General features: G+C 42.2%; 1 protein-coding gene across 5 annotated transcripts in view; it reads left to right on the top strand.

Moving 5' to 3' along the window:
* The window catches only part of MMAA (methylmalonic aciduria (cobalamin deficiency) cblA type), a 33427-nt gene that overhangs the window by 5933 nt on the left and 4195 nt on the right, over positions 1–23299 (top strand). For 4 of the 5 annotated variants that reach the window (XM_005864865.2, XM_014538512.1, XM_005864863.2 and 1 more), the window contains exons 2-7: positions 2367–2867; positions 6744–6866; positions 10048–10218; positions 12683–12768; positions 14600–14749; positions 15911–16274. In XM_005864865.2, coding sequence (XP_005864927.1) covers positions 2426–2867; positions 6744–6866; positions 10048–10218; positions 12683–12768; positions 14600–14749; positions 15911–16207 — 1269 coding nt within the window. In that variant the 5' untranslated portion in view covers positions 2367–2425 and the 3' untranslated portion in view covers positions 16208–16274. Of the gene's footprint in view, positions 1–2366; positions 2868–6743; positions 6867–10047; positions 10219–12682; positions 12769–14599; positions 14750–15910; positions 16275–22074; positions 22136–23299 lie in introns of those variants that run through there. The other variant, XR_001361850.1, reaches the window with a different exon arrangement.

Genomic DNA, 23299 nt, shown 5'->3' with positions numbered 1-23299 from the left:
CCCTTGAGTCGCCAGTCCGGCCCTGCCTCCCTCTCCGGCCCTTGAAGCAGCAATGGCTGCTGCTGATCAGGCCCTCCCCCAACACAGGCCCATGGAGGCCCCTGCCGCCCCACCCCCAGTGCTGCGCGCACAACCTCCTCCTGTCCGATCGACCTGTTATAGCGTCCTGGTTAATTAGCATGTTTCTCTATTATAGATAGATAGATAGATAGATAGATAGATAGATAGATAGATATAGATAGATAGATTGCAACTGTATTTTGTTTGTTTTAAATGTCCTTTTGAGTGTTTGTGTCAAGGGTAGTAATGAATGTTTTAAAATTGTTTTTTAGGTTTCTCTTTTATTAGTGTAGATAGATAGATAGATAGATAGATAGATAGATAGATAGATAGATATAGATAGATTGCAACTGTATTTTGTTTGTTTTAAATGTCCTTTTGAGTGTTTGTGTCAAGGGTAGTAATGAATGTTTTAAAATTGTTTTTTAGAAACATTTTTACACATTTTTAATACATTATCCCTTTAGAATAAGACTTAATTTTGTACAAACAGAAGATGTTACTTTTTCTCCCACCCAAACAGAAAAATGATGAGCAGTTTTTGTTCTAATAAACCAGTGATGGCGAACCTATGACATGCGTGTCAGAGGTGACACGCGAACTCATTTTTTTGGTTGATTTTTCTTTGTTAAATAGCATTTAAATATATAAAATAAATATCAAAAATATAAATCTTTGTTTTACTATGGTTGCAAATATCAAAAAATTTCTATATGTGACATGGCACCAGAGTTAAGTTAGGGTTTTTCAAAATGCTGACACGCCGAGCTCAAAAGGTTCGCCATCACTGTAATAAACAAACTTAAAACATTTATTTCTTTTCCTAATAGAATGTTATTTAGATAAAATTATTTTTTGTGTTGATTGGCCTTGAAGTACAATTTAGAGGTACTTTGGAGTAATAAAATAATTTATTTCATTGTGCTCTGAGGTACTTGAAAACCAAAATTTTCAAATAATCATAAACCCAAACTCGGTAGACAATATGTAAGTTTTTGTTTGCCACTGCAAACTTGGTCTATGACCTAATTTTTTACTAAGGTTTTATAAATTGGTATAATAATAATAAAAGCTAACATTTATTGAGCTCTTACTGTGTGCTAGGCACTGTTCCAAGCTTTTTGCATGAACTCATTCCATTCTCACAGCCATCTATTCTCTTACCTTTTCTCTTACAAGAAAGTTGAGGCACAGAGTGGTTAAGATGCCCACGGTCATAATAGCTTAAGTGGCAGAGACTCGGAGTTACTGAGGTTCTTAACCTCTGTATTTTCCTGACTCTCAGCATACTGAGCTTTCATTGTCTAATACAGTTTGAAGTAGAGAAGGTCAGTAAATTTAAGTAAAGGATCCTCAACTAATCCCATAGTGGTTCAACCTTTAGTGTGCTTACGTAAAGAGATTCTGATTCGTGGGGCTGAGAACGTGCATTTTAAATAAGCACCCAGGCGGTTCTGACTCTACTTTGCTACACCGATCTGGTTGGAATACAGTCCTCATAGCTCATTTCACATGAAGGCTTGTTGTCATTTGTGTGTGTATGTTAGGCCATTCTTTGCAAATATCTGTGTTCCAGCGTGAGTCTATTAAATACATACTCTATCTAAATTTATACCTCAAGTGCCTGCACTACTAGTCACATATATTGTGCTGAGACTAGCTATCAGCAGAGGGATTTTTTAAAGAAAACATTTTGGCTCTGGCTGGTGTGACTTGGTTCAGCATTGTCCCGTGCTTCAAAGTCACCACTTAGATTCCATGTCAGGGCACATGCCCACGTTGCAAGTTCCGTCCCAGTAAGGGGATGTTCGATCTCACATTGATGTTTCTCTCTCTCTCTCCTTCTGCCTTCTCTCTCTCTAAAAAAACAAACAAACCCCAAACAAATAAAAAAAAGTTAAAAAATATTTTGAATGAGCTTCAGAATAGGGTTTGATCTGAGAAAATTGTTGAGGTGAATGTAAAATCTGTAGTCAGAAGAAACTAAGCATGACGTAAAATTTCTGCCCGACTGTTTTTTTTTGTGTGTGTGAATTTGTTTTCTGTTTACAAGAAAATATGTATGTACATTGCCCTTCACCAAGAGCAGTAGTTCCATGATCTGGGTTATTCAGAATATTCACTGCAGGCAAGGAGGGGTCTTCTCTCTTAAGTTTGGTAAGAAACTTTAACCCATTGGTACTACCAAGAACCCTGATTATGTGTGTTTTAGAATATAGCAAAAACACTAAACTTGTAGTTTTACTACTTCAGCATCTTAATTGTGTGTTGAACTGGCAAAAATATGTTGTTGTCGTTGTTTTTAGGGTGTTACAAATCACACTGAGCCAAAAAACGTCCGGTGTTTTCTTCAGCTACAAACAAAATGAACATCCCAGTGCTGCTCCATCCTCACCAGTGCTTCCTGAAAGGCCTTTTGCGAACACCTTTCCGACGTTACCACTTCATCTTGCACTCAAGAACTCATCTCAGGTTAGGAGGCCCATGTGCTCGGTCATCTGATTCTCTTGGACTTCCTTGTACAAAGTGGATGCTGCTGTCCAATGGTTTAAAGAGACAGTTATGTGTACAAACAACCTTAAAGGAACATACAGAAGGACTTTCTGATAAAGAACAAAGACTTGTGGATAAACTTTATACTGGTCTAATCCAAGGGCAAAGGGCCTGCTTAGCAGAGGCTATAACTCTTATAGAATCAACTCACCACAGGAAAAAAGAGCTGGCCCAGGTGCTTCTTCAGAAAGTGTTGGTCTACCACAAAGAACAAGAACAATTAAATAAAGGAAAACCACGGGCATTTCGAGTGGGTCAGTCTTTTCTTTTCTTTTTCTTAATCTGTCCAGGAAATATTTTTCTAAGTTTTCTCTTAAAAAAAAAAAAGTCTAAATAATGTGCATTCTAATGGGGATTTTTGTTCTTTTCAGAATTTTGTTAGGATTTTTTTTTTTGTCTAAAGTTTTATATATGTCTCCTTTTTCCCCACTTGACCCCCCACCCCCTGTAGCCATTCCCACCCTTGGCAAGCCCCCACTGCCCCAGTGTCTATGTCCATTGGTTTTGCTAATATGCATGCATACAAGTCCTTTGATTGCTCTCTACCCCACCCCACCCCCGCTCCCCTGCCATTTGTCTCTGGATCTATTCTTGTTCATTAATTTATGTTGATCATTATATCCCACATATGAGTGAGATCACGTGCTATTTATCTTTCTCCGACTGGCTTATTTTGCTTAGCATAATGCTCTCCAGTTCCATCCATGCTGTTGCAAATGGTAAAAGTTCCTTCTTTTTTATAGCGGCATAGTATTCCATTGTGTAGATGTACCACAGTTTTTTAATCTACTCATCTGCTGATGGGCACTTAGGTTGTTTCCAAATCTTAGCTATTGTAAATTATGCTGCTATGATCATAGGGGTGCGTATATCCTTTCTGATTGGTGTTTTTGTTTTCTTGGGATATAGTCCTAGAAGTGGGATTACTGGGTCAAATGGGAGTTCCATTTTTAACTTTTCGAGGAAACTCCATATTGTCTTCCACAGTGGCTGCACCAGTCTGCATTCCCACCAGCAGTGCACGAGGGTTCCTTTTTCTCCACATCCTCTCCAGCACTTGTCCTTTGTTGTTTTGTTGATGATAGCCATTCTGACAGGTGTGAGATGGTATCTCGTTATTTTGATGTTAGGAATTTTAAATGTTTTTTCACTGTAAATATTAGTCTTGGTATATTGAAAAAAAGGATTTCTGGCCATTTGAACCAGGCTCTGTATTTTAAAAGAATAACAAGGCCCCGGCCAGGTGGCTCAGTTGGTTGGAGCGTCATCGCATACACCGAAAGGTCGTGGATTCGATTTCCAGTCAGGGCACGTACCCAGGTTGCAGTTTTGATCCCCAGTCAGGGTGAGTAAGGGAGGCAACCAATTGATGTCTCTCTCACACATCAGTGTTTCTCTTTCTCTCTTAAAAAAAAAAAAAGAATAATATAAGTTTTCTATTGGCAAGAATTTTGTTATGTCTCCCACACAGAAATATGAATAGGAAGAACTGTTAACTAGTTTATTTCTTTGTCTCGGTAGTCCTTCTGCTTACTAGTCTAGAGTGAATTCCCAATTTTTGTGGTTATTCAATTATAATCCATGTCACATTTTAAAACTCTACTTCTTGGCTGTTTCATTGGTCTTTCTAGAGGCAAGTCTCACTTCTCTCAGACACTTTTGTTAGAGTTTCTGGGAGTGGTTTGCCTCCAAGCACAACCATCTCATTACCAAAATGTATTTTAAAGGGGAGACCATATTTATTTGCTGTCTAAAAATATTAAATGTTCACTTGATTTCTTAAATAGTTGACTTGTTTCTGTAATTGCATATAAGCTTGTTGTATTTTTGAAATTGTGCATTTTAAAAACAATTTAGATATGTTTAACCATTAGGAATTAAGCAAGTCAGTTTTGGGTGGCATGAGAGCTGTTCATGATGGCAAACTAGGTGATTCCAACCAACCTCTCACTAAAAACAATTCACAGTGTTGGGCAAAGTGCAGAGATTTTGTGAGGAATGAGTAAGTATACTTAAAAATTGACTGACATTACACTTTTATGTTTCAGTTCATTGGTGATATGGGGACGAAAACCTTTTAATTTTTAGGGTAACAGGGCATAAATGCTTTAAAGAGTGTTACTTTTCACACGTCTTACATCTTATTCTTCTGCCCTCACTGAGAATACTACACAGGGTGTTAATAATCTTTATGCAGACAAACTAGCAAACTCCCAAAGAAATTTTAGTGCTGACAAAGTATTTCTCTCTTAGGCTTTAAAGAGTCTTTGAAGAAAAAATGTCCCAGAAATATGTGGTGTTAACCAGTAACCACACATGACTGGCAACTTGCCATTTCTTAGTGCCTTTTGGGTTCTTCCATTTTGCTCTTATGAGGCTGGATAAACCTGTGTCTTTGTTGCAGTTACTTTATTCCCATTATAAATAAAAGCAACAAATGTTTATTGAGCACCCATAGAGAGGTTTAAGACAGAGACCTGCCCGGAACCAAGCATACTATGTATGCCATCCATACTTTTGAATATAGTTACAATTAAATGCTTATGTGTTATATACTTTATTGAACATCCACTTATATATCTTTTACTTTATGCCATGAGCTGTTTTAAACATATTGTCAATATTAACTCACCTAATCCTTATAACAACCTGAAGGGATAGGTGCTGTTATATCCATTTTATTGCAGCACATCCTATGTACAGAAGAGTTAAGTAACTTACCCAAGATTACATAGCTCATCAAAGGCAGAACTAGAAAGAGAACTGGCGAGTGGCTCCTGAGTTTGTGCCCTTACCTGCCATGCTTTACTCACTCTCCAAGTAGGGGAATTTCCCCTCTCCCTCTCTCCCACCCTCCCTCCCACCCTCCTTCCCTTTCTTCCTTTTATTCAGTAAATATATATTTTTATTTAAGTGTAGTTGGTTTACAATCTTATAGTAGTTATAGTAGTTTCAAGTAGTTATATTAGTTTCAGTGTAGTGATTCAACATTTTTATACCTTACAGTGTGATCACCCCACTAATTCTAGTAATAATCGGTCATCGTGTAAACTTATCACAATATTAATGGCTATATTCCCCTTTCCCTTTTCACTCATTCCTCCATCCTCTCCCCTCTGGCAACCATCCCTTTGGTCTCTGTTTCTATGAGTCTGGTTTTTGTTTGTTTGTTTGTTTTTTAGTTTTGTGTGTGTTTTTTGTTGTACTTTTTTTTTTAATTCCATATGTAAATGAAACCATACGGTGTTTGTCTTTTTCTGCCTGACTTATTTCACTTAGCATAATACCCTCTGCCTTTCTTAAGACAAATAATTATTTTCAGGATTCAGTTTATATTATACTAGAGGCCTGGTGCACAAAATTCGTGCACTCGGGGCGGGGGGGGGGGCCTTAGCCCGGCCTGTGCCCTCTTGCAGTTCAGGAGCCCTCAGGGGATGTCTGACTGACGGTTTAGGCCCGCTCCCCGCCAGCAGTTGGACATCCTTAGCACTGCCGCGGAGGCTCCTGCCACCACTGCTGTGCTCGCCAGCTGTGAGCCCAGCTTCTGGCGCACTGACCACCAGGGGGCAGCTCCTGTGTTGAGCGTCTGCCTCCTGGTGGTCAGTGTGCATCATTCTGCCGTTTGGGCAATTTGCATATTGGCCTATTATTATATAGGATTCTTTGAATTATGGGCGAGATGGGAAAAATGTATAAGTAGAAAATTATTTTCTCAATCACTAGCAATTCCTAGAGTAACGCGTTATTTTTTCTAATGGGAAGATAAAGTGTACAGAATATGGGTAGGTGTAATAACTACTGATCATGATGAGAGGTAGGCAGATGTTGTAGAAGTTCAGCACATTAATAACATAGGTGATGAAGTCTGTTCCAAAGATCTACATTATAGTAAAAAGTAGATCACATTTTGTAATTTTAAAAAGCGAATTTGGGGCACATGGGGAACTCAGAATGGTTTCCTTCCTATATCTCTATTACTTAGGAATTAGATAGATAAATGGATTTTTGTTTACTGCTTTCGGAAATGTTAAAATACAATAATGGTTTTAATAAATTAGGAGACACAGAAGGAAGTTAACATTTTAATAGAAATCATCATTTATTAAATCAGAAGATCTCTTTCACTGTAGGATTATCTGGGCCCCCTGGTGCCGGAAAATCAACCTTTATAGAATATTTTGGAAAGATGCTTACTGAGAGAGGGCACAAATTGTCTGTGCTGGCTGTGGACCCTTCTTCTTGTACCAGTGGTGGTGAGTATTGCCAACTCTTCTTAAATTGCAGAGCAGGGGCTTAGGGGGCTCCCTGTTACAAGTTAGTGGGAATTGGCACAGTCAGGTGACTTCTACCCTCGAGCTGAGTTTGGCCTCACTGAAGGAAGGGAGTTCTGGGGGTGAGGTGGAGACTGAAGAAGGTATTGGGCTCTACAGCCAAGGTTAGGCCAGGAGTGGCCTGGGTACTTAGAGAACTAGGAGAACACTGCCGCAAGTTGAAGATAATTAAAAGCAAATTTCATCTCTTTGTATATCACGCCTGAGGCTCGGCCCCTCTTCCCTCCTGTTTTTCTTGGCTGCATCAGCTTCTACACAATTCAGAAAATGGGTCCTTCCTCATTCGTTATTTTCCTCTTATTGTTGTAACATCTCTTAAGCTTAAACACACACACACACACACACACACACACACACACACACACACACACAAGCCTTATAGCTTTAGAACTTGTCACCTGTTTTCATGACATGTTCAGTTGAACAGAAAGCTCTTAGAGGGCCCATTAGTATCCCACTGTCCCACTACAGCACTTAGCATAGTACACTGCTCACGGTGCTCGCTCAGCAATTACTTACTGATTCGAGGTCATGCAGTCACTCAGTTTAATTTGCAGCTCATCAGAGAAAATGAATAAAGGTAGTTCCCCAAAGGATCATTTAAGGAAAACATAAAGCGTTCTATACAAATAGGAAAGGTTTTTCTTCTCTTACCCCCTATATGATTTAAGCTTCTCACATTACAGTTACCATTGAACAAATATTTCAGTGCTTACTATAGGTGAGGCATTGTGCAAGGAAGTACTGTATCGTCTAACAGTGAATAAAACACAGTCCTCCTGGCCTTATGGAGCTTTATTTCTTATGAGAGAATCACAGGCCATTACAAAGTAGTGTGTGTTGTGAATGGGGAAGTACCGCGTGCTTTGTGTGGAATTGTTTGCTTTGCATCCTGTGGGTTTAAGGCTAAAAAGTAAAGAGGATATAATCGTATTTCTGGGGCTTTAGATTAATAGAGAGGTTGACAACAATTCATGTTGCCACCCATTGAGAAATTTGAGAACATTCACAGTTTTTGATTCACTATAATAAAAGGTTAATTATAAAATAAAATTTATGTTTACAAGGTTCAAGATAAAATTTATATCAATGTAGTGTCTTCTTTATAGTCTAAGAATTTTGTTAAAGGTATATACCTGAATGAAGAATTTTTTATAGTGGCCCTCATTTCCATATAGGTGAGAAGACTACCTTTCCCCCCACACCCACCCCCCATAATACTCTAGAATACTTGCAATAGCAAAAGAAAACAATAGCTTGGGCCCTAACTGGTTTGGCTCAGTGGATAGAGCGTCAGCCTGCAGACTGAAGGGTCCCAGGTTCGATTCCGGTCAAGGGCATGTACCTTGGTTGCGGGCACATCCCCAGCGGGAGGTGTGCAGGAGGCAGCTGATCGATGTTTCTCTCTCATCGATGTTTCTAACTCTCTATCCCTCTCCCTTCCTCTCTGTAAGAAATCAATAAAATATATATTTTAAAAAAAGAAAATAATAGCTTGGGGCAATACTAGCAGAAATGGTGACATAAAATAGTCTGATCCAAGTTGCATAGCTATGTGGCTCCTGACCTTTCTCAAACCCAAAATGATGGTCCCTTTCCCAGGTAAAACAAAATATAGACGTTGAAAGAAAAAAAATAAACAGAGATACACAGCATACTATAAGTACAGATTTCTACCTCACTACTACAACAGTATACACATTTGAAAAATAGCATTACATTAAGGTTTGAGAAGCAAACCTTGTGCTTTGCATTCACAGACGTCCTGCAGTAGCTTTGAGACCTTCCTAAGGGCCTGCACCCAACAGTTTTGGATTCACTGGCAAAGACAATTACATGGGAGAGTAATTTCATAATGTGGAGCTCAGTGTGTTAGGATCTACAGGATAGTGATTTCAGGTATAGCTTTGGCAGATTGTTGACTTACAGAGAGGATTTCATGCAGAAAATTACTTTAGAAAGAAGTTTCAAGTGCAGTAAATAAGGTAGTTGAGACATGTGGTGAGTCTGTGCTCCAGAATTAGAACCTATGAGAACTCTACATTGGGACCATACGGGAAAAGATCGTGTTTTTAAGCAAGTTCTCAATGTTTAGCATCAACTTTATGTGGGAAAGTTAGCTCTTAGGCAGAGTGAAAATGGAAATTCAGGTTAGAACAGCACTACATTCTCAGATGTTAATATGTGGCTAAAAGAAAGATGTTCAAGGTGATTTCCGTAGTTCCAGAGCTTTCCGTTCTGCAGAATTTGCAAATATTGATGTTTGCCAAAATACTGCAGTAAATCACCATAGGAATTAAATTAATTGCCTACTGTGGACAAGCATTCAGCATACAAAATGTGTAAGACATGCTCCTGTGGGCGGGAGCTGACGTTACAGCCAGGCTTCTCCACCTTGGCACTGGCATTCCTGGTGTCAGCAGCTATCCTGCACATTGCAGGGTGCTTAGCAATATCCTGGTCTCTACCTACCCGGTGCCACCAGCACCCTAACCCCCAGTTGTGACAAGTAAAAATATCTCTAGGTATTGCCAAATTTCCTCTGGGGCAAAATCACCCCCAGTTGAGAGCCATAAACATAATGTTAAGATGACAGTAAAGAAACCGCCCTGGCTGGAATGCAAGGTTGGTTTGGGACCTTGTGGAAGCTGAAATTGGACAGGCCATGTCAGGCTGAAGAATCTGGATTTGAACTCTAATCCAGGGGTAGGGAATGTCCGGCTCGCATACGACTCGCGAAATCATTTGGTCTGGCCCTGCCAAGGTATTAGGGGTGGGTTAATTAAATATTTGACCAAATATAGTAGGCTAATTTTTAAGTTGATAATTTTATATGGCCCTTGAATGATGTTATAAATATCCAAATGGCCCTGGGCAGAAAAAAGGTTCCCCATCTCTGCTCTAGTCAGTGGGAAGCCATTATAGGTTTTGAGGGGCTCGAAATGCTAAAAAAATTACTTGGGGAGCATTGTATATACTGTGTGGGGGAAAAGCTCAATGATATGAAATACAATTTGAGTTTTGGGGAGAAATGTCATAAAACAGTTGGCTCATTGATCACTGGCCCTTATAGGTGTTCTGTGATTGTAACTGTGTGTTTTAGGATCACTCTTGGGGGATAAAACCCGAATGACTGAGTTATCAAGAGATATGAATGCATACATCAGACCATCTCCTACTAGAGGAACTTTGGGAGGTGTGACAAGGACTACAAATGAAGCTATCCTGTTGTGTGAAGGAGGGGGATATGACATCATTCTTATTGAAACTGTAGGTGAGTGTGATTTTCTGCTTCCTAACAAAATACTGTTCCAATGAACTCTATAAAGATGAGTGACAATTAATTTCATTGGTTATTCAACAGATATTTACTAAGAGCATAATTAAATTCAAGATGTCTCAGACTGTATAGAGATATGAATATATAGGCTATAATCCTGCCCTCAGAGAGAAGAAAACTAAGCCATGTATCTGGATAACTGTTGCACAGGTGATGGGTAATGAGTGTCAGAGGAGACCTGTAAGTGCCAGGATGACCTACGGAAACGGTACTTTAACATGACACCTATTTTGTTTAAGCACAGTTCAGAGGTCTGCAATGTCCACTAACCAAATTATTATAGTTGGGTGCCTGTTGAATACAGGGCCATGGTTACTTCATTTTTATATCCCTATTGCACAATTTTATGTGGTAAAAATACTGAAATAGAAACCCAAGAAATTAACATTCTTGTGGAGAGACCATCTGTTATGTTACTGTGTGATAAACGTTGGTGACACAACCTGATTCAGATTTGGGGTATCAAGGAAGACTTCCAAGAGGAGGTGACAGTTGAACTCAGTCTTGAAGGAAGAATTGGAGTTACATAAATTATGGGCTAAAGGGCATTTGCAAAGACAGAGGAGCCAGGGAATGTGGCTCATTCAGAGGACGAAAGTGTGCTCAGGATGCTTAGAGCCGTGAGCATGAAGACTAGATGTGAATAGAGATGGGGCTGGAGGCTAGGAACTCTACCATCTGAGGCTGGATGGAGGGAAAGTTGCCCTAGTGGTAACAGGAGAATCCAGGGAGAAGAGGACCATAAAAACCAAGTGTATGCCCAGTCGGTGTGGCTCAGTAGTTGAGCATCGGACCATGAACCAGGAGGTCACCGTTCAATTCCCGGTCAGGGCACATGCCTGGGTTGTAGGCTCGATCCCCAGTGGTGGGGGGAGGGGGGGGAGGAGTGGTGTGCAGGGGGCAACCAATTATTGTTTCTCTCTCATCAATGTTTCTATCTACCTCTCTCCCTTCCTCTCTCTAAAATCAATACAAATATATTTTAAAAAACCCCAAAACCTCAAAGTTGCATTTGGCTGCTCGTCCTAGAGACTCAAAAATAACTGTGACTCAAATGAGAAAGAGGTGTATTTCTTTTGCAAATAAAAGAAGCTTGGAGGCAGGTGTCCTGAGCAGATGTGGGGGCTCTACTGTGCCCTCAATGCCCCATTCTTAGCACTTAGTTCCCAAGGTTGCTCTCGGTTCAGAGATGGCTGATGAAGCACTACCTGTCACATCCATGTTCCAAGTGGAAGGAGAAGGGGGAATAAGGAAGGGAGAAGGCAGGCAGAAGAGTGTACACCTTTCCTGGAAACCCCATCTAATGACTTGCTTCCTCTCGTTAATCACCCGGAGCTGAAGGGGGCTCTGGAGAATATGGTCTCGCACCAGGTCCATGGTCTCCTAGTAACACTGGGGCCAGGAAGTAGGGAAGAATAAATGCTGAATGGGCAACTGCAAGTTTGCCACACTGAGGAAGGAGAGAGTGTTGAGAGGGGTTTAATGGAGCGGGGGATGTGGAAGTCCGATGTAAGTGGATTGAGATTAATGTGAAGTAGTTGGATGAAGACAATGAGCATGTATTGAAGTGGTTCTCAACCTTGGCTGCACATTAGAATCACTTGGGAATCTTTTTAAAATCCTGATTTCTGGGCCTCATCCTCCGAAAATTCTGTTTCTTTGTTACTAATGTTGTGGCCTCACCCCATAACAAAGAGGGAGAAGCTGGAGGGGGAGAGGCAGAAGCTGGAGGGGAGAGGGAGAAGCTGAGGAAGTTCTTGCTGTCATTTCACTGTGCAGTAGGTGCCAGGGTCGTCACCATGTGGAGAGATTATGGGACACTGACTGTTTGTATGGCCACTGTGAGAAATGGGAAGGAGCTGCCTGAGGGTTTTTAGGGATGTTGCTTTTACAGGCCGTGAGGAATTTGCGGGAGACATTGGAACCCCTGAACTTATAGTAGTGCTTTAGATCCTCACTTAAGCAGTTTCTCCAGGTGCCTATAGAGGCCAGATAACTGCACTGACCCGTGGGTAGGGGTTTGCAAGGCTGGTGTAAAAGGATGAGAAGGCAAGAAAACGTATTGGCAGGCATAGTGCAGGTTAGAATCAGTGCTCAAGCTGCTCACTGATGAAGGGAAGCCAGGAAAGCCACAGGCGTGAGGAGGGAGTGGAGGCCTCGGGGTTCCCCATTCTTTTAGAGACTGAGACTAATGGGAAGGACAGGAGAGACGGAAGGATGACAGGTGTGCTGGTAGGGTGAGACGTGTAATAAGTCCTGCAGAGGTGGGTGTTTAAGGTGGGATCGGGTTGAGAGGCTGATTGAGTGAATGAAGTGGAATAGAAATGATGGTCAGTATAGTTGAAAAAGTCAAATTACTGTGAACATTTTAGTGTATGGTTGTGATTTAAAATTTCAGGTGTGGGTCAGTCGGAGTTTGCTGTTGCTGATATGGTTGACATGTTTGTTTTACTGCTGCCACCAGCAGGAGGGGATGAATTGCAGGTAATTGTTTTGACTTTTTCCTCCCCAAAACACAAAGCATACCTCTCTGAAAGTGCAAGTTTCAAATGTGTTTTTTTGTAAGTTAAGTTGATATTAGTGTGGGGAAAGAAACATCAGCATCCACATTGGCTGAAATACTTGTCAAAGGCAGATTCTGTATATTTTTCCCAACTATAGTAATAGAATTTATGACCTTGAGCTAATGATACAACTTAGATGTTTTCACATGGAACATGGGAGTGATGTAATATATGGGCAGCTCCGACAGGAAGGGACCACTGTCACATGGTGTTTGTAGTACAGTTGGCTCAGAAGTTCCTCATGAGATACCACTTTGATTTTAATCAGGATCCCACTATCATGGTTTATGAATTGTAAAATAGGATTCTTGCTTTCCTCCTGCAATGCAAATCCGGCACTGACTCCCTGGAGTTGGCAGCATACCCAGGTGGAGGGCACTGTCCTCCAGAAGATGCCCTCACTCCAGACACCAGCAGCAGGCCTTGGGGTTCCCAGCCCACCCACGGCTCTGACCAACTGGCCACAAATGCCGGGGGGGGGTGGGGTGGGGGTGTTCCCACAGGTTTGATGATTAACTAGCATGACTCACAGAACTCAGGGAAGCACTGTATTACAGTCACAGTTTTATGATGATATAAATCAGGAGCAGCCAAACGAAGAGACACAGGGAGAGGTCTGGAAGGGTCCCAAACTTGAAGCTTCTCTGTCCTCAGGACACATTCCCTCCTGGCACATTGATGTGTATCTCCTGCCAGGGAGTTCACCTGTGCATCAGTGTCTGGAGTTCTTATCAGGGTTTCTTTACATAGACGCACACCACTCACCGAGCCATTGTCCACATGACTGATCTCAGTCCCCAGGCCCTCCCCCACCCCCATCCTTCCCCAGAGGTCAGGCCCAAGGCCCAACCCGCTCATCACAAGGTTGCCCTTTCTGGTGTGGGCAGCTCCCATTCTGAACTCAGAATAGTCCAGGAACCCATGGAATAACACAGACATGCCTATCACTCAGGAAATTCCAAGGGTTTAGAGGTTACTTCCCAGGAACCTTAGACAAAGAACAGATAAATTCTTTATTATACAGTACCTTCCTCCCAATTGTATAATTTTTAAAAAATAGTGACAGCAGACTATGGATGCTGCAATCTAGAAACATTAACTATTAGATTTAATCATTAGAAATTATGTTTAAAAATATTTGAAAAGAAATATTGCTCTTAGATGGAAAAATCTACATTTTCCCAATAAGGTTGGCCTTAGATTTCCAGTGTTTTAATGCAATGTAATTTAAATCAAGAGATTGCGGCATTTTTAGCCATCAGGTTATTTTTCCTCAATAGCAAATTGGAAAAAACAACAACGCTGTAAACACTTAAGGAAAACTTCACAGACTTTGTTTCCAGAAACAGATGTGGTGACAGGTGTTTTCTGTTCAAGCACCTCAATGGTGGGTGCTTTTGCATCTTGTATTGTTAGCACATGAGACGAATCCTTCACGAGACAATGTGCCTGTCTCCTGCCATGTGTCTTGATGATATATCTACTCTAATTCTGAATGATTTCAGCAGGTTAGGCTCTAAACTGAAAAGAGGCATTACAGATGACTTTCATATCCCAAGAGGTGATGCTTTTGAGTAATTTCTGTCAGTAATTGTGATTCCTGGTACCCAGGGCTTGGGAAGATGCAGAGAAGACATTAGTTAATGAAGTGTACGACTTTCAAAACCTTAGTACCCACGGGTGTCCCATTTGTTTGCTGTAATTAAATTAAATATTTCTGATAAATCACTTTCTTCTCCTTTTCTCTTCAGGGTATCAAAAGAGGTATAATTGAGATGGCAGATCTGGTAGCTATCACCAAGTCTGACGGAGACTTGGTTGTGCCAGCTCGGAGGATACAAGCAGAGTATGTGAGTGCGCTGAAATTACTCCGCAAGCGTTCAGAAGTCTGGAGACCAAGGGTGAGCTTGCGCTCCATTCTGCATTTTTCACCCTGAGTACACTGGGCATGCTAGAGGATGGAAGTCCCCAGCTAGACATATAATCAGTCTTTGCTTGTATGTAAAATTATGAGTATGTAGTCATGTTTTTAAATATAATTCTTTAACCACTAGATGCCAACAACTAGATGTGAGGTGATAGATTAGATTGCTTAATGCTTGACCTGAGCCATTTGGAAGTGATAGCAGATCCATTCCGAAAGGAACCGTCCTTAAGATTATGGAGTAATTAATGATTTGATGATCTATAATAGTGTTTGAGTAAGACAGAAAAGGCTTTTGAAGTGATAACTTCCCATTATGCTCATTGGGTGCTGTTTTCAACAAGGGAAAAGAAAAAGGAAAATCCTGTAATAAGTGATGCAATAATATTGACGTGGGCAGCTTCATCTGCAGGAGGACTCTGTGTTATTAAAGACTAAACTTGCCCTGGCTACGTGGCTCAGTTGGTTGGAGCAAAGTCCAGCACACCAAAAGGTTTCGGGATTGATCCCCAGTCGGGGTGTATATGGGAGACAATCCATCAATGTTTCTCTCTTTCCCTCTCCCTAAAAATAAAAACATATCCTCAGGTGAGGATTGAAAAAGAGACTAAGCTGTAATCACTGTAGTGAGAGCAGTGATGACATAGTTACCTTTAGCTCCCAGCCTCCCCCAATCACGTGTGTGTTGGGTCCAGAGCAGTCAGGTGCTGGATGTTCCACTCTCAACATTTGCTGAATCAGGCACCTTGGATAGAGTTGCTCAACTGGGTTTCATTTTTCTGGCACTCAGACCTTAAAGAAACCTACCTGGCAAGGCCCTTCTCATCCTTGCGACCCTCTCACAGTTCCCCAGGATGCCTCTGAACACCATCTGAGCAATCATAAATCCAAATAAATCTCTGGGCTAGAAAACTTGACCTTGAATCAGTAATTCATTTCTGCTGTGCACTTAGGAATCCTAGTAGTTACCTCGGTGCATTTCCCAGGATATTAACTTTGACACATCAATAAAGTGTCTCCTCCTCGCCATTGCCTAGGGTCCTTGGACTGTAAGAATGAATTGGCAAGTGTTGGAGTCCCATGAAAGTGTGTTCTATCATTTTAAGTAACACAGTTCTGGTTTTTCCCTTCTCAATAGGTAGTTCGTATTTCTTCCAGAACTGGAGAGGGGATCGCTGAGATGTGGGATAAAATGAGAGAATTCCAGGACCTGATGCTTGCCAGCGGCGAGCTGATGACCAGACGACAGAAGCAGCAGAAAATCTGGATGTGGAACCTCATTCAGGAGAGCGTGCTAGAACATTTCAGGACCCACCCCACCGTGCGGGGCCAGATTCCTCTCCTGGAAAGGAAGGTGCTCAGCGGGGCCCTCTCCCCAGGGCTAGCGGCAGACTTGTTGCTGAAAGCTTTTAAAGCAGAGACTAATGAGATGTAGGCTACACGGTAATCTTACATATCGTTTCATAAAGTATTTGAATATTAAAAGTGATTCTTCTGTGGTGCCCTCGGCCTCCCTATTTGTGAACCGCGCTTGAAAACTGAAGGATGTTAGATGTGGATGGCCAAGGTCAGGCGGTCGGGCAGTGTTTGTAAGGTGCCTGTGGTATGTTACTGATTTCCTTTTTTTTTCTGTTCCCTTCTATTCTTGTACCCCGGCACGGTGGCGTGTAAAATAGTTTCTTCTCATCAGTCAGGAGCGTGTACCTTAAAGTGCCTCCTTGGGTTCTGTGTTCTCTGGGAATTTCAAGAGAACCCGGAAGCAAAGAGTCACCACATTTCTGAGGCCCGAATGATACACAGAGGGTTTCTAAGAGCCGAAAATCATGAGTGACTGCTTCAAGAATTTCTGAAATGGCTATGTTCACGCATGACAAAGCAGTTGGAATCTGCCATGATGTGAGCACAATGTTCAAGTTTCCTTATCTGTAAAATGAGGGTAAGAAAATCTACTTTACAGGATTGTTGGAATAACTAAAGGAGAAATTGTAAAATGGCTAGCACTCAATAATTGGTTGGTGTTGCTAGAAATATTACACTTGGACACCCCTGCCAGATCTCTGTTCTATAATACAGACTGGCATCATTTAACTTTAGTTTGGGCAAACTGCTTAATCTCCCTGTGTCTCACTTTCCTCATTAGTAAATGGGGTTGACAACAGTGTCCACCCAGAGTTGTTGAAAGGACTATTTTATTTAGCATACATAGTGCCTGGACATAGTAAGTGCTAAATAAATATTTACCAATAGTCCCTACGTTTTAGGGTGGTTGTGAGGATTAAATGAATTAGTCTCCCTTCAGCTTTGAAGGATAATTCTTTTCTGAAGAAAACCTCATAGGTTGACCTCGCCTTTGTCAAAAGCATAATTACCACTAATTTATGTAAGTAGGCAGAAATATGCTATGTTCCAAACTGAGCTCCAAAATTGGCAGGCATGTTGCTAAAACCATACCAAATTTCATTAAAGTGACTACTGTTCCTTGTACAGTTACAGCTGCAGGGAACATTAGCAATCACCATACACCCTAGTGAGGAACTTTTTCTTCTTAATTGCTCTAGGCATGGCTGCTCACCTCCTTCCCTGAGCTCTGTAGCCATTGCCCGGTCTACACTGAAGACAAAAGCTGGTGAATGTGTGGTGGCTGGCACTCACTCAGTGTTAGCATTGTCATACAAAGAAGATGAAAAATGATGAACAAGTTGAAATTTTTCTTAAAAAGGTACAATCTGAAAGAAATTTTAGCCTATTTGTCTTTCTTTGCTTCCACGATAGTATTTTGGTTAATTGTTTACTAAATTTATGAACTTTTTTAAAACCCATTTGACATAAATGCTTGGTGATAATTCCTGTCCCATGAGGTGTATATAAGTTTACTTTTTTGTCATTAGTGGTATGTTTGACAAAATATTAGAGTCGGTACAAAAGCACTTCTAAAGTATTGAATTTTTTTTCCCCAGAAAAAAAGTGAACTTTGTACTGTAAAATGTAGATGATGCTAGTGTGAGTCAAAGTACCTTAATACGTACCTGAAACTTTGGTGCATAAAGGTAATCTTGGGGCATTTTATTTTGCTTAGCCATCTCAGCGTCTTGATGGAATGAGGTGAGGGCACATGTAAGCCAGTAAACTATTCCATTCTCAGCAAGTCTAAATTCTTAATGTTGCTTTTAACTAACACAGAGGACATCGTGTGACCTCCTTCTCAGAGCTCTGGCCAATCTTAGAATTCTATAGAGAGATATCTTACAATGGATGACAGGACAGCTATTTATTAGGCTCATACTCAGGTACCAAATCCTGTTACATATGGAACCCAACGATTTCAATGATCAACACGTTCTTCTTAAGAATAAAGTCACATTAGCTTTTATACCCAAATTTTGCTGACTTGGGATTCCCTCACATTATGCAGGATCCCAGTCCCCTGAAAAGTCCTCTCCCAAGTATTCTTGGAAGTTCCAGATTTTCCTCACTGATTCATAAATAAGCTCACACTCTTGGGTGCAGCTCACCCCTGCCAGGCTCGTGCTGGGCCGCCACTGTTTCCGCTGCCACTGCTCCTGTAGGGAATGCGGCCCTGCTTAGGTGTTCCCAAACTGTGTTCCCAGAGCACAGGATCCTCGTGTCTCTTAGGGCTGGGGTAGCTCTCCTGCCTCTTCCCCCAGGACCTAATAAACATATAATCTCTGCAGAAAACTAGGTCCCCCAAAAGCCCCCCTTTCAAAATGTCTTTCAACTCCAAAAGATGCCCGGATAGTTAGCATTCTCTCCTTTTCTGGCATATCAGCCGTAGAGGAGTCATGTTCTCCCAGCTTCATGTATGCCGGGGTGGGCAAAAGTGGCTTTACAGTTTAATACAAATAAATAATACAGTAACTAATAAATATTAATACAAGAATAAACTCTGTTTTGTGTACTTGCAACTGTAAACCTACTTTGCCCTGTATGTTACTGCTGATTCTGTGAACCTCCCCTCAAGAGAGGCATTGTTACTCCCGTTTTACAGAAAGGGAAATTGAGCAAGAGAAAGACTGAGAAATTTATCTAAATTCACCATTCCTATATATGATGCATTTATACAATAGATTTAAAAACTATTGTTTTCCAAGTTGCTCAGAGCACTTCATGACCTTCATTTCGTGCTTTCTATGAGATAGTACGGGCCTGTGAAGGTATTCCCTTCATTATAGACACCTCTGTGGTATAGTGTGGATAAGGGATTGTGCGAAACCTGTAAGTTCCTGTGCAGTAGTTTATCTTTAGGGCCTTTCTCCTGTAACCACTATCTTAGATTTTGCTCTTTTGGAAAACGGTGCCTCAAGGTATTTTTCCCAGTAGACTTTTCTGCTTAAGTTTGAAGATACCATTTTAGACATTAAAAAAACAAAATGAAAGAAACCTTAATATCAGCTTCTATAGTAGCCAGGACTCTTGGCTAGAAGTAATAGAAACCCACTAGCTTAGGCAAAAAGGGACTTATTGGCTCATCTACTCATACAGGGAGAAGGGGAGGGGTGCAGCAAGCCTTAGGAACACACATGATGCGAGGATTCTCCATGTCTCACCTCTTCCTATGTGTTGACCTCATGCTCCTGGCTTCCTCCACACATAGATAGAGGTGTGGCAGCCAGCAGCACCTCGGTCCCCAGGAAGGACTTCCTGTCTCCACAGATTTAATCCTGAAAGTCCCGGGGAAGCACTCGATTGGCCTGCCTGAAAGGTCACAGGCCCGTCTCCATGGCCAGTGTGTGGGGTACTATGATTGACAGGAAACACTTGGAGTTGGGGAAGGACCCGGTCTTCAAAATAAGTGGAGTGTCAGTCACAGAATAAAGTAGGATGCCAGGCAGGCAAAACAAACGTCTACTGCAAATACTTTAATCTCCAAATACTTGAAATAAGGTAAGGTATAAATAAATTCGTGTTATTGATGTGTTATACCAGCGATTTTCAACCCTTTTCACCTCCTGGCACACATAAACTAATTGCCAAAATTCTGTGGCACACCAAAAAATATGTTTTTTGCTGATCTGACAAAGAAAATAGATAGAAGTTTGATTTACCCACACCAGATGGCTATTGTTGTGTTGGATGTTGTCATTTTTTTATTTGCCAACCTAAGGGAAAAAAGGTCAGTGCCCCTGACTAGTCAGGGATTGCATTCTTGCGGCACACCAGTTAAAAATCACTGTCATACTAAAAAATGTGAACTTCAGGGAAAGGGTTGATTAATTATTAACCTAATTATTGGTAATATGCTACCAAAACACACAAGTCATGAGGGCCTTTCTAGCTCCAATTTTGTCTCATATTTTACAATTCTAGTTTCCACTTTAATACTTCATAGTTTCTTGGTTCCCAATTTCAAATTCCTGACAGAAGTAGGATGGGTCTGTTTATCTTTGGGAGGCAACAGAGGTCACTGAGGGAGATCTGTGGTGGGTTGTTTCAGGGGGTGAATAAAGTATAAATACGGTCCCTTCCTATTCTGCAGGAACAGTTTGTAGGGCATAGTTTCTTCAGGTTCCTGGTGGGGCAGGCATGATGTATACTTCCACCACAGAACAAATTATTGGGTGGGTAAGTGGGTTTCAGAGGGGTGAAGTGATTTGCTTAAGCAGCCAGTGTGACTTGGACTCAAGCCTACTTCTCCTAACTCTTTGCTCAGTGATCTATTACATGGATTAGAAACCAGCTCTTAAGGAAAATGTATTGCCTGGAGGGGTGAAGTGATTTGCTTAAGCAGCCAGTGTGACTCAGACTCAAGCCTACTTCTAACTCTTTATTCAGTGATCTATTACATGGATTAGAAATCAGCTCTTAAGGAAAATGTATTGCCTAATGACCATAATCTTTTATATGATTCCTGCTCTTTCTTTGAAGGTTATCAGTCTGTTTAACTCTAGAAATGTCATTGTTTACTGGAGATGTGCTACATACACTGCATCATTATTTAGGACTAGAGGCCCGGTGCACAGATTTGTGCACATTGAAAGTAAATTAATTAGAAGGTGGCTGGCAGGGTGAGATGGGCTGAACATGCCCTAGAGCCAACCTCTCGTGGTCCCTCCCCAGCTGGCCACACACCTGGGGCGGCACCCGGGCTTGAAGGGCATCTGCAGAGTGAGCTGGGTCCCTCTGGCCTGCAGGGATGGGGCTGAAACCAGCAGTCCAACATCCCCTGAGGGGTCCCAGAGTGCAAGAGGGCACTCTGCAAAGTTGCTGTCACTCGGCAGCTCCTGAGTTGAGCATCTGCCCCCTGGTGGTCAGTATGCATCATAACTACCAGCCAGTTGGCCAGTCGGCCGGTTGTTCAGGCTTTTATATATATAGACTAGAGACCTGCTGCACAAATTTGTGCACAGGTGGGGTCCGGTCGTCCTGCACCAATGGGGGCTGATTGGGGTCGGGCTGGTGGTGGGGAGGGGCCGCGGGTGGTTGGCCGGCTGGCCCCGCCCCAATCGGGGTGTGGGGGGCCAATTGGGGCTGATCGGGGCACCAATCAGGCCGGTTGGCTGCCAAAGTGCTCATCATAGCGACTGGTCATTCTGGTCATTCTGTCATTCCAGTTGCTTGGCTTTTATATGTATAGATAAGAACTTGAGAAATCACACCACCTCTGGATAAAACCAGTGAGGTTGCTGGTTCCAGCAACGTTCTTCTCACCAGCTCCAGTCATTTGGGGCTCTTGGGATAATAGCTGACACAGACCATTTTACTCAGTGAATTGTAGAACAGCATCATTATTGTTATGGTGTGAATTAGATACACTGAGGTCCTAATCCCCAGTATCTCAGAATGGGACCTTACTTGGCAATAAGGTTGTTGCAGATGTGATTAGCTAGGCTGAGGTCATGCTGCAGTCCGATGGGCCCCCATCCAATGTGACTGGTGTCCTCATAGGAACACAGTCATGTGAAGACAAAAGACAGAGGGAGAACACTGTGATGATGAAGACAGAGACTGGAGTGATGCAGCTTCAAGCCAAAGAATGCCAAAGATGACTGGAAAACCACTGGCATCTGGGAAGAGGCAAGGACTGATTCTCCCACGTTCCAGAGGGGCCTGGGCCCTGCTGATACCTTGATTGCAGACGTCTAGACTCCAGAACGGCGACACAGTCCATTTCTGTGTTTGAAGGCACCCAGTTTGTGGTACTTGGTTACAGAAGCCCTAGGACACTAGTGTCAACCTCCGTCTGAGTCTAACTCAAATGGGGACATTCTACAAAGATTTTATTACACTCCTCCCCACCCCAAATAAGAATGCATTTTTGACCTCCAAATTCTGCCTTTCCCTTAGGACCTTGAAAACCCATGAAACCAAAGGAACACAAGGGATTCCTCATGCTTCTTTTGACAAGGTACCCTGCTTCTGTTGATATTCAATATTGGGCTTTGACTATCCCAAAGGGCCTAAATTTTATAAGTCTGGGAGGTTAGGTTTCTGTAGGGAGGGATTCAGGACATCACAGAGACAATCTAAGGCTATTAACTATGAGCAACAGAGAAACCACCATGACCCGTCTGGCCACTGCAGGCTTTTCTGCCCAACTCGATAATGTCTGATACCCACCAGAGAGTGGGGAAGGGATGGAGCATATAAAATGTGTTCTGCCCTTATAAAACTAACTCTGGTTTATTAAAATTGGGATCACAGTGTTTGAAATCAGTTTCAATTTCCAAATAGTAAAAATAACCAAACAATAAATTTCAAAAAAGAAAAGAAAACTACCCTTCCTTTTAGGCATCTCCTCACTAATTTTATCAATTTCCTTTTCCTGTTCCTTTGCATGTTTACCCTCCTTTATTTTCTGTCTAGTCCTTTTGCAACTGGTTCCTTGGTTCCTATGTCCTTTAGACCATGGGCCACACAGTGATAAGTGACAAAATTTCCAAATGACACAGTTGGTAAGCATGAGGAAATTATTCCAAGATCAAGGACTGAGAATTAATCTAATCTAATAAAAGAGAAACATGCAAATTGACTTTACCTCTGCTATGCCCCAAGCCACGCCCACCAGCCAATCAGAGCTACTATATGCAAATTAACCCAACCAAGAGGGCGGCCGACAGCCACGGAGCTGGAGCAAGCAGGAGGCTTGGTTGCCCTGGTGATGAAGGAAGTCAAGCTTCCAGCCTGCCCTGGCTGGCTGTGGCCTCCGCTCAAGGCAACAAAGTTTCAATTATAGAAGATAAATAAATCCCAGATACCTGCTTCCAGCCAGCCTCCACTGGGAGCTTGGGTGACTGGGGGCCTGCAAACAGCCATCAGCCCCTCCAGGATGGCGGCCACACCCTCATGGGGTGAGGGTCCCCGCTGGGAGGCTTGGCCAGCCTGCAAACAGCCATCAGCCCCTCACCCAGGATGGCCACACCCTCATGGGGTGAGGGTCCCCGCTGGGAGGCTTGGCCAGCCTGCAAACAGCCATCAGCCCCTCACCCAGGATGGCCACACCCTCATGGGGTGAGGGTCCCCGCTGGGAGGCTTGGCCAGCCTGCAAACAGCCATCAGCCCCTCACCCAGG

Source organism: Myotis brandtii, unplaced genomic scaffold, assembly GCF_000412655.1.
Source record: "Myotis brandtii unplaced genomic scaffold, ASM41265v1 scaffold192, whole genome shotgun sequence".
NCBI classification, from domain to species: domain Eukaryota; kingdom Metazoa; phylum Chordata; class Mammalia; order Chiroptera; family Vespertilionidae; genus Myotis; species Myotis brandtii.
The sequence above is the reverse complement of the archived record's forward strand: the minus strand, read 5'-3'. Positions and strand labels throughout refer to the sequence as shown.